The sequence below is a fragment of the Podarcis gaigeae genome, assembly GCF_964106915.1.
Source record: "Podarcis gaigeae genome assembly, chromosome: 2".
NCBI lineage: Eukaryota > Metazoa > Chordata > Lepidosauria > Squamata > Lacertidae > Podarcis > Podarcis gaigeae.
The window spans coordinates 25,170,529-25,187,487 of NC_139679.1; the positions used below are offsets into that span (position 1 = coordinate 25,170,529).

Sequence of the window (16,959 nt, forward strand, 5' to 3'; positions counted from 1 at the left end):
CCCATAGATCTATGAAACAGATGGTGTAGAGATTGCTTTTGGAATAAGAAGTGGTAGAAATGAGAAGAGAGCCTGTGTCATGTAGTAGTTCAAGCGTCAGAGTAGGACCGGTGCGGGGGGGTGGGGGGACGACCGGGTTTCAAATCTCCACTTCACTGGATGACCCTGGGCCAATCACTGCCTCTCAGCCTAACCTACCATTAATTAATTAATGGCTTGTGTACATTCACTATGTAAATGAATCATGTGTATTTGCATTTTGGATAAATTCAGATAGCGAACAGCCTTTTCACCTAGGGAGCCAAGATTAAAAAATGGTACTACCATACACCTGCTGCTAAAATGCTGCCCGGAGGTCCAGGAGGGAGGACCATGAGTGATGTTGCTGCCAGAGGTTTTTAAAAAAATAACAATAATGCAACAGCGTTGAAGGGTTCAGGTTGTCTGTGTTGGGGACCCATCAGCAGCACTATGCAAAAGGCCCCCTGACATCTAGTCCCTGTACAGTAGTGCTATCTAAAAGGAAGAAATAGCATGTATTTGCCTCATGGCATGATATATAGAATACTGCAGTGGCAAAACAAAAGTGCAGGGTCATAACAAACCTACTTTCAGATAAGGGACAAAGGAAAACTCTGATCTGAAACTTCTGCTGCCTTGTGGGATATCCTCAGGAGAAAAAAAGGTTAAGGAATAAATCCTGCACAAATCTGGAGTGGAGTTTCTTGGATGGTGCTTTGTATGCCTCCTTCCAGCAGCTACTGCAGCCAAGCTAGTGCCAAACGTACTGCTCTGCTTTCCTTTGGAGCACACCAGTGAAGCTGAGAGTGGGGTCTTGTCATCTGTCCACACTGTCCAGGCTTGTGCTCCAGGGAGGTCACTTCAGTGTTGCTAATGCAGCGGTTTGACTTCACCTCCAGAGGTGCACTCCATTGTCTCTCGAGAGAAACAAATGCCAACCATATGATGCCAGTATTATTCAGTTCTCTGTACAGTGGTACCTCGGGTTAAGTACTTAATTCGTACTGGAGGTCCGTTCTTCACCTGAAACTGTTCTTAACCTGAAGCACCACTTTAGCTAATGGGGCCTCCTGTTGCCGCCGCGCCGCCGGAGCACGATTTCTGTTCTTATCCTAAAGCAAAGTTCTTAACCCGAGGTAATATTTCTGGGTTAGCGGAGTCTGTAACCTGAAGTGTATGTAACCCGAGGTACCACTGCATTAGTAAATCTACCAATTCTTTACAGTCTCAATTTTTATAGCTTTATGATAAGATTAGGTATAAAGGTAAAGGAAAAGGAACCTTGGACGGTTAAGTCCAGTCCAAGATTAAGTATAGAGTGGTATATTATTCTGGAGCAACTCTCTATAATGACTCTCCCATCTGGAAATTGTTTTTGAAATTTTAAATTTTGAATGAAAGGCTGTTCATTCTGTTTGAAATTGTTTGAAATCGATACACATTTAATTTGCTTTGTTGTATGTGATTTGATGGGCTTGCTTTTCCAACCTTTGTATTTTCCATAGAGAATCTGCACATCAACTCAATTCCTAACAGAGTTTTAACCACTTTATTTAGAACCAGATGGTCAAAGAGCTGGAGGCCCGTGTCCACCAGTTGACTGTGGAAGCAGAATCCAGTAATTTGCAGCATCAGAAGTTATCTCAAGAAAAGACCAGTCTTGAGCAAGCCTACCAGGCTGTGTGCACAGAACTCGAAGAAGTCAAGGCAAGGTACTTAATGAACATTTCCACTGGATAATAGGTGTTACAGGTGCCACCTGTAATAAAACATTCGTATTTAGTAATAACTGACTGGTAAATGAAAACGAAAAGTTGCATTTTGAGTTTCTTAAATATCTGGGTATGTTTTACTTGCCTATTTACTTGGATCACATACTGTGGAATAATTTCCTCACCTTCTGATGTGTTTCCATGGCGGTTAATGGGATAAATCAACGGTGATAATAATCAATAGCAGAGGTACAATTTCTAAGGGGGTAGTGATGTTGATATGTTGTAGCAAAGACAACAAACAATCTTGTGGCACCAAGGCACATCAGTGGTTGAGGAATTCACAGTTCTATGGAGAAATACAATGAACCTATAAAGAACCCAGGAAAGTCAGCAAAATAGTGTAGCATAATCATTATTGAACTTCTTGTTCTCCTTGATCCGGATAGTAACTTTATGAGAAAAGTGAACCTTCATCTGCCATTACCTCAGATAATGTACTTGATCTGTTATTGGTTGCTTCTCACAGGATTTCCCAATGGTGGGTGTGGAGTCCCTGGTTGAAAATGGAGCTCTATATAAAGCTATGGGGATTGGTATATGAAACCGCTTGTTTTCTCGTTGGTTGTATTTTTGTAAAAGCAGTTCATTCTTTGAAGTGATTTCATTTTCATGCTTCATAAGAAAATGAAGGTTAATATTGTTCTGTTCATGCTGTAAGATGTGTAAGAGAAGAGAATGTTGTGTTATTTCAGATACCTCTGCTTAGATTTCCTTGCAATATTTCTAGATGCAACTCACTTCAGAAAGAAAAGGGGCGTATTGTACAAGACTTTGAGCAGAACATTCAGACTCTACAAAGCAAATATGATGATGACATAGATTTGTTGAAACAGGAACATGCTCTTTCTGCAGTGAAAGTAAGTTCACACTCAAGAATAGGATAGGCTTATATGCAGATAGGCTTATATATAAACAATATATTAAAGCAAGTTTTCAGTGTTAATTTTTGAGGTTTTATGCTTGCATACACATGTATAGATATGACTGGGTTTAATTTAATCAGCTGATTCTTCTCAGCTCCCTTAATATACTTAATATGCATGCATGTAGACATTGAAGTCTAATGTTTCAGTGTTAGTTTGTTTCTCTGAAGTGTGTGCACAATTTTTAATTGGGTGCCAATGTCTATTCTAACAACACTGTTTAATCTATCAGTAACTATAGTAGTATTTGCATTTTAAGGACAAATGAAATATGGAGAGACTGAGTTTAAAAGTTTTCTGTATTTTTTCCAAGTAGATCATCTTCTCCTCCCCCTGTCTTTTAAGTTGAACTTTGAAAAAAGTTTACTTCTGCCGGAGCTAATACAAGACCAACATTCCCTTGTCTATTAAATCCCTACAGGCATCTGATGTGATTGAAGAATTAGAACAGTGTGTGTCGCAATTAAAACAACAGTTACTGGAATCAGAACATCAAAGACAGCAACAGCTGAGGGTGAGCCCTGCATTTTTCACTCAGGAAAAATGATGAGCCTTTTTTTTTTCTTTTTTCGTTTTACTACTTTCTGTGATTTGTATGAATAGAATGCTCAAGTGAGAGAGTTTCTGGAGTTCTTGGAAATGTGAGCCAATCACTCAACATCCGTAATAATGGAATATGTTCTTATTTCTGGCTAAACCCTTTAAAGAAACTTGGGGGCTATTTGTCTTATTTCCTTACTTATTGAACTGATATGAAAAGCGTATATATCAGTGGATTAAAGAAATGCATACAGTGAAGTTGAAAGTAATCCCTGTGTCTGTCTTACATAGTGATAGCTACATTTGTATAAATTAGTACATTAGCATAAACATGTCGCATGGTTCCTACATTTCAAATATTTGATGCCTTTTCCTTGCTGTCCAAATTATGCCCGGCTCTTATTCTTTCTCATTCCTAACCAGTAAATTCACTGCATCTCCTTTTCAGCTTTCCACTGCCCAACATCCTTTCCTTCTTTATCCATTAGCTGCCTTTACTACAGGTTGTGTAACCCTTTAGGGAGAGGAGGCCATATTATGCCTTTAACTGTTTGTGGTATTTTGCTCATGTATGCAAACCTCTCTCCCCACTTTGGGGTGGGGGCATATGGAAACTGGTTCTGCATGTTTGCACACCTCTACTGGGACGCGGGTGGCGCTGTCGGTTAAACCACAGAGCCTAAGACTCGCTGATCAGAAGGTCGGCGGTTCGAATCCCTGCGACGGGGTGAGCTCCTGTTGCTCAGTCCCTGCTCCTGCCCACCTAGCAGTTTGAAAGCACATCAAAAAGTCCAAGTAGATAAATAGGTACCGCTCTGGCGGGAAGGTAAACAGCGTTTCCGTGTGCTGCTCTGGTTCGCCAGAAGCGGTTTAGTCATGCTGGTCACATGACCTGGAAGCTGTATGCCGGCTCCCTCGGCCAATAAAGCGAGATGAGCACTGCAACCCCAGAGTTGGTCACGACTGGAACTAATGGTCAGGGGTCCCTTTACCTTTACCTTAATGGGAAACTGGAACTGGTGGCATCTTGAGCTCAGATACCCACACCTTTTCTATAGACCAGTTTTTCACCTGTTTTAAAATTGATTAGCTAAGTCAACTCCCCGCCGTCTGATCAAACTTGCTGTTACATGTGCATTGAATATGGTTATCAGATAGTTCCAAAAGTTTTAGTTATCATGTAATCGTCAGTTCCTTGACCTCTGTTTTTCAGGATCAAGAACAGACATATATGCAGGAGAAACTTCATTTAGAGAGAGATCTTGAAAAGAAGGTAATGAATTGAAGTATCAGTTTTATTATATGGAATATCCACTGTAACCATTAAAAGATTTATTTATAAACTGTAAAATGCAAATGTTGGCCAGAAAAGGAACACAGAACTGGTGAAATGTAAAAGCTTATCTGCCAAGGAGCTTTTTTCAATGATAAACCTGTTAATGTTTGTCAGAGAGCTATACTGTCTTGGTTAAGTTATAGTCACTAGCATATTTTAGTCCATAAAGTGGGGGAAACCCTCTTAGGTTAAAGATTTGAATAGTGCCCTGTCTGAAAATGCTTAAGATCTTTCAGTAATTATTTTTAGTTATAATGACATCCAGATTTAAAAGGTTGAATTGGAAGATCTACTAACTAAAAAACAAATCACAGATTATATTGCCTGTTCTCCAAAGTAATCAATGAGGCAGAGACTGGAGGACACAGGCTCATTCCACCCCAATACAGCAGCTCCTTGTGCCAGATTGAGAAAAGTAATATTAAACTGTTTTCTTCCACTTTCAGTCTTCACAACCACCTCTTTGCTGACAAGCCTGTCCTTGAAATTTTCATGGCAGTCCATCAACCCCAATCACCCAGAATTCTTAGCAAAATACAGAAATATTTCACTTGAGCTGTAGGAAACAATGGAGAACACAATCATATATAAAGAATCCTGCAAATATCTCTCTTGATATCCAACACTTGTTGGAACTCTTAACAACACTTGTTGGAACTCTTAATATTGTTTCCTGCTTGGCAGGGGGTTGGACTCGATGGCCCTTGTGGACTCTTCCAACTCTATGATTCTAGGTTCCTGAGAGTACAAAAGAGTTATGTTTGATCATTGCTGTGTGTACATTCCCTTGCAGCGGTGTAGGAAAACGTAAATCAAGGCTGGCCAACTTTGCTTTTCCGGAATGCGCATGATAGTGTGATTGTTTCAGATATATATTGTTGGGTGCCTGTTGGCCATCACTCAGTTGATGTCTTGATTTAGAAGAGATGCCCATTAATGCAGCTGCCCACTGCATATACTACAGTGGTACCTCGGGTTAAGTATTTAATTCGTTCCGGAGGTCTGTACTTAACCTGAAACTGTTCTTAACCTGAAGCACCACTTTAGCTAATGGGGCCTCCTACTGCCGCCGCGCCGCCGGAGCACGATTTCTGTTCTTATCCTGAAGCAAAGTTCTTAACCTGAAGCACTATTTCTGGGTTAGCGGACTCTGTAACCTGAAGCGTCTGTAACCTGAAGCGTATGTAACCCGAGGTACCACTGTATAGTGTAGAGACCTGGTGTTTGAGCTGTTGATAGTTCTACATAGGTTGTCTGTGATATGCTAAAAGCACATGTGTGTCAGTAGCCCACATACCACCTCTTACCACATACCACATATATTATTAAAGCCAAGGCATGGAGCAGCTCCCATAGAACTGATTATCATCAGATCTGGCAGTTAAAAATGTATTGGAAAAGGGAAAGTGTGGCTGTATTGATATATGCTTTAATTATTATTATTAAGAATAATAAATGCCTATCCCGCCCATTGGGCTGGGTTTTCCCAGCTACCCTGGGCGGTTTACAGCATATATAAAAACATAACAAAACATCAAACGTTAAAAAACAAAATATCCTATCCAACAACATACAAACCAATAAAGCAATAGAAATCAATAATAACAGCAGCAACAATAACAATAATAACAGTTTACAGTTATACCCAGATTAAAATAACTGCCAACCCCAACTAAACATTTAACCAACACCCGCCCGACAAAAACAAAACAGAGGAACCAAAATTAGAACCATTTAAAACATTTTACATGTGTGGCGCAGTGGGTTAAACCACAGAGCTTAGGACTTGCTGATCAGAAGGTCAGCAGTTTGAATCCCCGCAACGGGGTGAGCTCCCGTTGCTTGGTCCCTGCTCCTGCCAACCTAGCAGTTCGAAAGCACATCAAAGTGCAAGTAGATAAATAGGTACTACTCCGGCAGGGAGATAAACAGCATTTCCGTGTGCTGCTCTGGTTCGCCAGAAGTGGCTTAGTCATGCTGGCCACATGACCCGGAAGCTGTACACCGGCTCCCTCGGGCAATAAAGCGAGATGAGCGCCGCAACCCCAGAGTCGGCCACGACTGGACCTAATGGTCAGGGGTCCCTTTACCTTTACTTAAAACATTTTAAAATGTTTTAGCCAGTTGCCCCAAACCAAGAGGTTACTTGCTTTACATCAGGGGTAGCTATCTCATGGCCCCATGTGGCATCCCCATGTGATTTTTGTGGCCCCTGAAAACCCCTGAGAATCCAATCACATTGAGGCTGTGTTGTCACATGGTAGAGCATAGGTTTGTGCTCTGGGTGGGTGGGGGGGATGTGGGAAAGTTGCATTCAGTGATTAAAAAATTGCACTGAGATTGCCTTTTGAGCCCGTAGGTTTGACACCACCATCTTCAGCATTTTGTGTTCATTTTCTGGTGTGGGTGGGTGGGATGGCTTCTGTTTTTGCCACATGCATTATTTTTTTTTTTTTGTCCACTGGCAGACATCCTTTGAAGGGTTCTCCGGAGGATAATATATGACCCCAGGGCTGAAATTATAAGCCATCTGTGGTTTACCTACAAGGCATAAAAACAGCCATTAAATGCAACTACATTAGTAGGGGCTAATTCAACAGACGTATTCTAGTGTTATTATTTTATTTATTGCAGCATATTAAGCTTGAAAACTCCACTAGACAAATGAGGAGAACTATCTCTGCAGCAGACATGAGGCTGACAGTTCCACATAGGTATCAGAACCATATCAAAGGAAGAAACAACTTTAACACCTATTCTGCCTTGGGCAAAAGCACTGGGAACATATGTCTAGCAAGTTTAAAGTTTTGACTGTTGGACCAATAAAGAAAAGGAGACCTCAAAGTAAAAGACCCACTACAGAGCAGAATTGCTAGCAACCAAACATTACAATCATAGGTATATTAGCTGGTCTTCATGACTTTCCATAACTTTCGACTTATTTAATTGAGGACGACATAGTGGGAAATATTTAGAGTATGTAAAATCTGTGATCACATTGGTCAAGAATGGTGAGATGGCAGCTTTCCATCTGCTTTGCAGTACAAGGTGGCAAAAGGGACAAAGCTCTCCCTGGCAAGTTCCACTAACAAGAAGTAAAATTTTAAAGAAACATTTAAAACTCTCAGTTATGCTGTTTTATTTCTTAACAATACTGTATTTTACATGACTATCTGGCTCATGCTCACTTAGCTTTGTCCCAAGGTCACTTGCATCACTGGTTGGGGTTACTTGCAACTCTAGTGGACAAAGGCAGGAGTAGGCTTTTACAGAAAACAGACTGGCCCTTTCCAGCCCTGGGAGGAATGCAGGGAGTGTTCATGCAACACACACATTGCAGCTGACATGCTAATAATAATAATAATAATAATAATAATAATAATAATAATAATAATAATAAATTTTTATTTATACCCCGGCTAGAGCCGGGCTCAGGCAGTTAACACCAGTAAAATTACAATAAAAACATAATGGGGGGGGGGGACAATTTAAAATACAGGTTAAAATACAATTTAAAATGCAGCCTCATTTTAGAAGTAGCCCATAGATCAAAACCGTAGGGCCAGGCGGAACAGCTCTGTCTTGCAGGCCCTGCAGAAAGAGGTCAAGTCCCGCAGGGCCCTAGTCTCTTGTGACAGAGCGTTCCACCATGTCGGGGCCAGTATTGAAAAGGCTCCTGCCCTAGTTGAGACCAATCTAACCACCTTGCGACTTGGGACCTCCAAAGTGTTGTCATTTGTAGACCTTAAGGTCCTCCGCAGGGCATGCCAGATATGTTGTAACACACAGTTTGGAAAGCTCTGCCTTAAATAAGCCCTTAATATTGGACTGGAAAACAAACTGGGACAATTGCAGATACAGTGGTACATCGGAAGTCGAACGGAATCCATTCCAGAAGTCCGTTTGACTTCCAAAATGTTCGGAAACCAAGGTGCGGCTTCCAATTGGCTGCAGTAAGCTCCTGCAGCCAAATGGAAGCCACGGAAGCTGTGTCAGATGTTCGGGTTCCAAAGCATGTTTGCAAACTGGAATACTCACTTCTGGGTTTGTGGCGTTCGGGAGCCAAAACATTTGGCTCGCAAGGCGTTTGGGAACTTAGGTACGACTGTATTTCAAAACAGGTGATAGATACAGTGGTACCTTGGGTTACAGATGCTTCAGGTTACAGATGCTTCAGGTTACAGACTCCACTAACCCAGAAATAGTACCTTGGGTTAAGAACTTTGCTTCAGGATGAGAACAGAAGTCGTGCAGCGGCAGTGGGAGGCCACATTAGCTAAAGTGGTGCTTCAGGTTAAGAACAGTTTCAAGTTAAGAACGGACCTCCGGAACTAAGTAAGTTCTTAACCCGAGGTACCACTGTATGTGAGAATAGTGGTCTGTGCTGGTTAATGGGCAGGATGCTGTATTCTGCATTAGCTGAAGTTTCAGAACCATCTTCAAATGCAACCTCACATAGAGTCTGTTGTGGAAGACCTCAGAGAATGAATGGCAGTGACCATATGTCACGGTTATCAGGGTGTGTGTGATGGCTGGAACGTAACTCTTTTTCTTTTTTAAATGTTAGATGCATGGGTTGCAGAATGACTTTGAGAAGGAGAGAAAGGATTCTCATAGGAGAATACGAAAAATGGAAGACATGCTGAGGTGAGTAAAATGGCTCCAGAATGTTCCTGAGGAAGATTATGTTTTGTTTTTAAAATATCAATATTTTTATTGAAAGAATCTCAGCTATAAAGAAATAAATTGATACAAAGGAAAAAAGGGGAGACGTGAGGGGGTGGGGAGAACAAAAATGTGTATAAGAAAGAGAGAGAAATACACACACACACACACACACACACACACACACACAAATGCAATGTAATATACTCCCATACATTCCTATACATTATATAAATTAATATAGTCTTATTATCCTAATACATATGTAGGTTTTGTTGATACTGGAGTCATGCTTGTATCTAAATATACATGATGGAGAGAGGTGGCTCTTAGCCATCAAATAGAATCAGAAGTGGTGAAGTTCCACTTAACTCTACTATTTGGATACTTTCACTATATCCTCATTTCTCAGTGTAAAAAGAAAAGGGCTGTCTTCATTGTAGGCAAGGAGCTCTTCTCAAGAAAAGGCATCAAACTCTTAAGAAGAGTGCTGTTCTTTCTTTCTACTGTCTAACCAAAATGCGTCACCCAGTATGTGATTAAAAACAATTAGGTCTGGAGATTAAAATTGCTGCCTGTGTTATTTGTGCATATCCAGTTGTGGTTTTTTTATGGCATTTGAAAAGTTCCTGTTCATGCAGAGTTTAATGTCGCCTTTTGCTCATAGCTTTTATAAGCAGTAATATAACAAAGCAAAGACAATATGGTGATACAAATAAATATTGTATTTTGTTTTTTCAGTGTGAAATATAATAATAATAATAATAATTTTTTATTTATACCCCGCCCTCCCCAGCCAAGGCCGGGCTCAGAGCGGCTTACAAGCAATAATAAAAACAAGATGAATGATTACAAACTTAAAAACAAAAATAAAACACAACAATTAAAATAATGGAACATTAAAATATTAAAATGTAGCCTCATCGCAGGAGGAGAAGGAAAAGAAGGGGGAAAAAGAGAGAGGGGGGGGAGGGAGGGAGGGAATCAAACTGGCTCCAAGCCAAAGGCCAGGCGGAACAACTCTGTCTTACAGGCCCTGCGGAAAGAAATCAGATCCTGCAGGGCCCTGGTCTCATGAGGCAGAGCGTTCCACCAGGCCGGAGCCAGACTTGAAAAGGCCCTGGCTCTGGTCGAAGCCAATCTAACTTCCTTAGGGCCCGGGACCACTAGGGTGTTGTTATTTATGGACCTTGAGGCTCTCCGTGGGGCATACCAGGAGAGGCGGTCCCGGGGATATAGATCTGTACAGAGCAGTGCTCAAAAGTTTCAAAAGTATAAAAACTATCTGAGCTTGTAGCAATATTTTTACCCTCTCTGTTGCTGCTTCAAGACTGTCACCCAAGTGCTCCCCCACTTTCCCCCTGAAAGTCAGGGTTTGCATGGACGTAATGATGGTGCACCTTATCCTATATAAAAAAATTCCCTCCAGTAGCACCTTAGAGACCAACTAAGTTTGTAATGTGCTACTGGAAGGAATTTTTTTATTTTGTTTCGACTACAGCAGACCAACACGGCTACCTACCTGTAACTTATCCTATATAACAGCATTACAAAACCATTTAAGATCTAAGTCAATGCTCCATGTCCTGACTCTGAATAAGTGAGTGCATTTTCCCATTTCCAACCCCCAACTGCTAAAGCTGTGTGCTTTTTTCAGCAGATGAAAGCTTTGGCAAAAACCACAAACTCTTCTTTTTAGTTCAACCCTAATAAATATTCCAGCACACTGAGATGAGAGAACGTTTACACTGAGAGCGTTTAGTGTTGATGGCTGCAGTATTAATTTAAATCCCAAAGATGATGCTCATACTCACATTAAAATATTATCTTATGGTGTTCTCATGGTTCTTTTTAGGTAATAGCAGCATATAAAGGAATAAAGGTTGTATTGTGTGTTTTCAGGGAATAGATGTATGGCCTGATTCTGCACACCTGATGATCATGCAGAACCCAGAAGCATAGATTCTGTATGGGAAGGAAAGGGGGTAAAACAGCTATATGTTGAAAGGGGTGTGGTGTGTGTGTGTGTGTGTAGTGTTTTGTGTTTATTTCATGTATGTGCTTATACTATGCCTTTATAAGTTCTCAACTTGGCAGATGTTTAGACTATGTACAGATAATTTTTCAGAGATTTGAGGCAATATTATAGGGGTCTTACTGCTTCTGGGCAATGTGCTTCTGCGTGTGAGCAGCTGTTTTGTTTCACCATCATCTCATGTGAGACTGACTTGTAGTGTTTCAAGCTCTGTGACAGAAAAACAGAAACATAGCCAGCACACTTGAGATAGAAATGTGCCCCTTTTAGCATGATTCTGAGTGCCTGCAGTATGGTGCCTGTGACTGATAATATATTGCTTCCACTCCATACACAAAGCAGTTTTGAAACTGTTTTTTGACAGTTTTTGAAACTGTTATTTTTAATTGCACTTCCTGGTTTTCCTAAGTGAAAGGATGCTTAAATATCTTAAATGATTTATGCAGCCCCTTAAAAGAAAAAAAAGTGTGAAATTTATTTCAGGAGTGAAATTTACTAGATCAGAAGCTGACTCTGATCTGGTCTATTCAGTTCCACATTTCTTTTGAATTCTGGGACTAGAAAAAGAGCAGCTGCAAGATTCTTTTCTTCCCTCTATTACGTTCCTTCTGTTACTATCTTACAAATGCTTGCTGGATTAGGGCCACCGTAGCAGTGAAAATGTAGTCACTCCCATTAATCCAGAGAAATGGATATGGATTATACCAAAAGCTGCACAGCAACTATTAAACAGCTTATCATCCCTCTGTGTTGCTTGAAAATCTAGACAATTGCCAACCTAGCAGTTCGAAAGCATGTCAAAGTGCAAGTAGATAAATACCTTCCGGCGGGAAGATAAACGGCATTTCCGTGCGCTGCTCTGGTTCGCCAGAAGCGGCTTTGTCATGCTGGCCACATGACCCGGAAGCTGTACGCCAGCTCCCTCGGTCAATAAAGTGACATGAGTGCCGCAACCCTGGAGTCGGCCACGACTGGCCCTAATGGTCAGAGGCCCCTTTACCTTTACCTAACACTGATCTTAACCATGTGTTTAGAGACTATAGAGGACTGGTGGGGAACCTACCTGGGCCAAGTGTAGTTGGACAGGCCTCCCAATTTGGTTTTCTAGGCCATTTTGGCCACGCCCAACCACCTTCCCTACATCTCACAAAGTTCAGTGCCTGCGAAATCCCTTGTGCAGTGTTTCCCAAGTGCCCAACCAATTGATTGCAAGCTTTGCAAGCCCTGCACTTTGTGAACTTTGCAATTCCATAGAATTCAGATTGTAATACAATAAAACATGATATGTGAGAAATAAAAGAAGCAATAAGATCACAATTAAAAATCAATATGATTAAACAACCATATATAGGTGTATTCTTTTCACATCCAAACTAGAGTCAAAGAAGTCATGCAGCTTTGAGTTTTACTAGTTGCTGGCTTAAGAGAGGTGAACAATATTTTAGGGCAGTTTAACAAGTATCCTGTCCTTTTCTTCATGGGAAACTCATTCAGATTTTTCTAGAGGGACACAAATATGTTATTTCTTAGATAACAAACATAACACACAGTAGGACTAGGCGATATTAGCTTTTCAACATCACGGTTTATCGCCAACCAAACATTGCAGTTTGAAAAAAAACAATCTGCATTGGTCTCTGCCCATGAGGTACCTGGTGAAACTGCTCCAGCTCTCACCTTGGGCACTTGTGGGCTAGGGCAACACAACTTGTTTGTCCAGCACAGCTGGGTGAAGGGAAGGTTCCCATTCCCCAGCTGAAACAGTCCCGCTGTGAGCAGGCAGAGCACTAGTGCTCCTTTAACTGCTTGCTGTGAGGAGCGCCAACTGTGTTCCCCTCAGCTGAGCAGTTTCATGGAGCCCCCCCCTCCCACCAGCACGCGGGAGCCAGCGTTGGGCTGGGGACTCTTTTGGTAGAGGTAAGAGCAGCTGTACACTTGTCCTCAGTCGAGCAGTTTAAAGATGCAGAGGGAGGAACAAGCTATATTGGCGCCTCGCAATACAGCTTGTTTCGTCCTTTGCATCGTATGAGGGCAGAGTGCAATGTTGGTTTCACTCAGCGGTATATCGCTGGTGAAACCACTACTGTTCCTGAGTCCCTCTGCTAACAGCGCTGCTGCAGAAAGGAATGTACACAATTCTGCATAATCTACATATTTTTGCAAAGCAATTTTGACCAGCAAATGCATTTTTATGCCCATTTTGCCCTAGTATACACGTTTATGTACAGATTACTTGGTTGGGGAGCAGCATTGCAAGTTTCGTAGAAATGTGAATTTTGAAGGATGGCTTCAGTTTATGTATTTTTTCTGAATGTGGAAATTAGGCAGGTTCATCTTTAAAGGTGAATAAAATTGAATTTTGTCCCCATCCTGACTTGCGAGTAAACCCTACTGAATTCACTTGGACTTACTTTTGAGTAGGGTTGTGCTGTTTATTGGTATATATGTTGCAGAGAATACCTTACTTTAAACTGTAAACACAGTACACTGTTAATGGCTTGTTTTCTCCAAAGCAAAACCATAAGGGCAGCAATTACCTAATGAGTCCCATCAGCGCAAGCTCTGTGCAAAGGCATTAACTTGTACAGTGGGACTTGCACAATGGGGCATTCTCCCTCTCATCCCCTCACAATCTAAAAGGCAATGCAAACTGAAAAGGGATGGAGGCGGGGAAGAGAACTTAGGCATAGAGTTCTTGTAATGATCATTTGGAATGAAAAGATCTCTGGGAGAGGAAAAGCTAAAAGTTACTATCTTTCAGCAACACTGATGTAGAGCCCGTGCAGATCCCTCTTTCTCTCCCCCTGTTCTCTGATTAAATGGCTGTTGCTAGATGACAATTCAGGGAGGAGCCTGATGGAACTGGGCTTTGAGTAGAGCAAAGGAGATGGAGCAATTTTGCAGTCCCATTTCTCTCTTATAACCAGGCCTTTGGATGATTAACATTCTATCATCTTTAAAATGGTTTTTTTTTGGGGGGGGGGGGTTGGTTTTCATTTTGTAATATTTGTGCTCTCATGTTGTATTATGTTGTCAGCTGCCCTGTAATCTTTGGACGAAGGCATACAAATCGAATGAATGAATGAATGACCAGAGTTTGATTCGGTTGAGTGTTGTTCAAGCAAACAAATGAGGGTTTCAACAGGAAAAGTTATTAAGTTAAATAGAGCAAGGGTTTGTTTGTTTTTTTAATCCCTTAAACCAAGAAATAAAATGTGAGCCTCTAAAAGAATTGTGTTATGCTTATGTCTACGGTAAAAATGCTATAATGACTGTTTTTTTCGGTCTGCCCATCAGATAAAAAAGCAGTCTTTAGGTATGTAGATTGTTGCAGCAAGTTACTGTTTTATTCTGTATCCACCTTTATGACAATTAAAGTTGTAGTTACATTGTATTCCAAAATCTAGTCTTGCTCTTGCATTAAAGTATCATGTAACTAAATGTTTCCAACTAGGAAATAATAGGGTGGCCCCTGCTACTTTAAATTTAGGGTGTTCTGTTCGTGGCATTTTGTAATTTACTGTATACGTTATAACTGACTCTGCCATATTTCATGCTTCTGGAAATGCCTGGCACATCTGCCACCCTTTCCACAAGCAATGGGGAATGTTTTCCATATCTCATGGTGAGTGCTTAGCATGGTCCAGGGAGACTGTGAAACCCTCATTGCCATGCACTCCCTGCATGGAGATGGTCATTTACTTGAGCTATGTTCCTTTCCCCCACCACTGGAGTTACCATCAAGGCATGTTTCAAGGGAGGCACTGGCTCCTGCAACAAGCACTCCATCTGAAGCCACAGAGCCTTCATGGTCCTCAGCCGACTTCTGCTAGTAGGGGTATTTCCACAGATAAAGACTCCCTTCTGCCAGGGGACATAGGCCATCTCCTAACTTGCTCCAGCCCAGCAGATTTGCGGGTTTGAATTCTTATTAGTGTGCCTATGCTTCCAGTGGAAGCTTGTTTAAAAAATACTCTTTACTGCTTTGCAGTTCTCGTAATTGCTGCACATTTCCTGTCAATGCTGATTTATATTTAATGTTGGCAAACTAGTCACTGCCATGTTCTCCTTAGTGGAAATTGCTTTAATATAAGTTAGTGTTTCTTTAGAAAGTAATTTAAAATGTCTACACACCATGACTGAACACATAATGCCTATATAATTACTTAGGGCAAGGGAGGTTCTTTCTGATTACTGTATGTTAGTTGAATCATAATGGCATGTTATGAGGGACAGATCACTTATTAGGCTAAACCTTTCTCGATATAATCTCATTTTCAATGAATACTGGGGCTGGGATTACATTGCTAAGTATATACAGAGTAGACACCAGATGCTGAAAAGCGGGGTTTTTAAGTGTGTGTTGAAAAAGCCGGGTTGGGTAGGTTAAGAAATGTAAAAAATGGTAAGCGTAGTAAAAAATGGATGAAAGAAAATATATTCATAAACAAAATGACCTGGCCAATTAAAAATGTGTACGGGCATGCATGCAATGAAACTAAGATCCAGAGCATGTTCTTTAAGTACATCAGGGCCTATTAAGTACTTAGATAGATATTGTTAGGAGCACCATGTACACTGTGCTTTAAGTGGGGTATGTATTACATTAGCAAATAATTTAGTTCCATATAGCCTGCTTTGCTGTCAGCTCTGAAATGTTAGGTGTAATATTGGTGATTCTAAGATCTGATAGTTGTCTAAGCTATTTGCACAGGGATATTGTTTTCCGATATGTGACTTGCAAGTGCTGTCATTAATTTACTTTTCCAGCTGTTCTCATTCTTTCCCTGGTGATCTTTGCACAGGGACCCGATACATTTTCTAGTACATTGATTGATCTACATGAATGGCAGATCAACTACTAGTGGGCTGGCACAGTTCCATAATTAAACTACTTATGTGTATGCTGTAAATATCAGAGCAGGAATACACTTCATTCTTGTATCCTGTTCAGCTTACTTACACAATACTTACTTACACAATAAACTGATATTCCACAGTAAGGTGTTGGTGTGATCCGTAAATTGGGGGGGGACGGACCGGGGACCACAGAGTTACTTCACTTAACACAACTCTCGTGTGAGATCAGATATTATTTTTCAAAGTGATCTCTACCAGAGAAAGGGGACCTGTGGAGTTCCACATGTTGTGGACTACAGCTATCACTGGCCATTGTCCATGTTGGGCTGGAGCTGACAAGAACTGGACAACATCTGAAGGGCAACAGATTCCCCATCCTTGCTCTACATCGTTTCCTGGGAGAAAGCCTTAATTGAGATCAGTGGGACTTAGTTATGAGTAGACATGCATAGAATTGCACTGTTACTATATTTGCTTTGATTGTAGTTGTTTTCTGCAAATATGTTATCCATAGGCCATAATTTTCCACTCACACTCACATAGCTTGGTGAGTGAAATGGGTGAAGAATAGTGCTGAAGCTTTTTCAAACACACATTAAATTGTCAAAAGCATATGTGGATGTGATCTGTGGTCAAGTGTTTGGTGATGGAGATTATGATGATGAACCTTTATGTTACTTTCCTTACCTGTCTTGGGAGCCAAGCCTAAAGCTGTTGCAAGTGCTGATGTTATAGAGCGAATGCTCACCCACCAACTGCTTTAAATTCATTCTATTTTTTATGTAAGAAGGTAGTGCCACTTCT

General features: G+C 41.0%; 1 protein-coding gene across 5 annotated transcripts in view; it reads left to right on the top strand.

Annotated features, from left to right (window-relative positions):
- The window catches only part of CEP112 (centrosomal protein 112), a 219,169-nt gene that overhangs the window by 66,526 nt on the left and 135,684 nt on the right, over positions 1–16,959 (top strand). For all 5 annotated transcript variants that reach the window (XR_014561326.1, XM_083727455.1, XM_083727457.1 and 2 more), the window contains 5 exons: positions 1,579–1,733; positions 2,524–2,653; positions 3,141–3,233; positions 4,473–4,532; positions 9,163–9,242. Coding sequence is in view for 4 of the 5 variants with exons in the window: in XM_083727455.1 (XP_083583581.1) it covers positions 1,579–1,733; positions 2,524–2,653; positions 3,141–3,233; positions 4,473–4,532; positions 9,163–9,242 (518 nt within the window). In the remaining variant the exon portion in view is untranslated. The remainder of the gene's footprint in view (positions 1–1,578; positions 1,734–2,523; positions 2,654–3,140; positions 3,234–4,472; positions 4,533–9,162; positions 9,243–16,959) is intronic.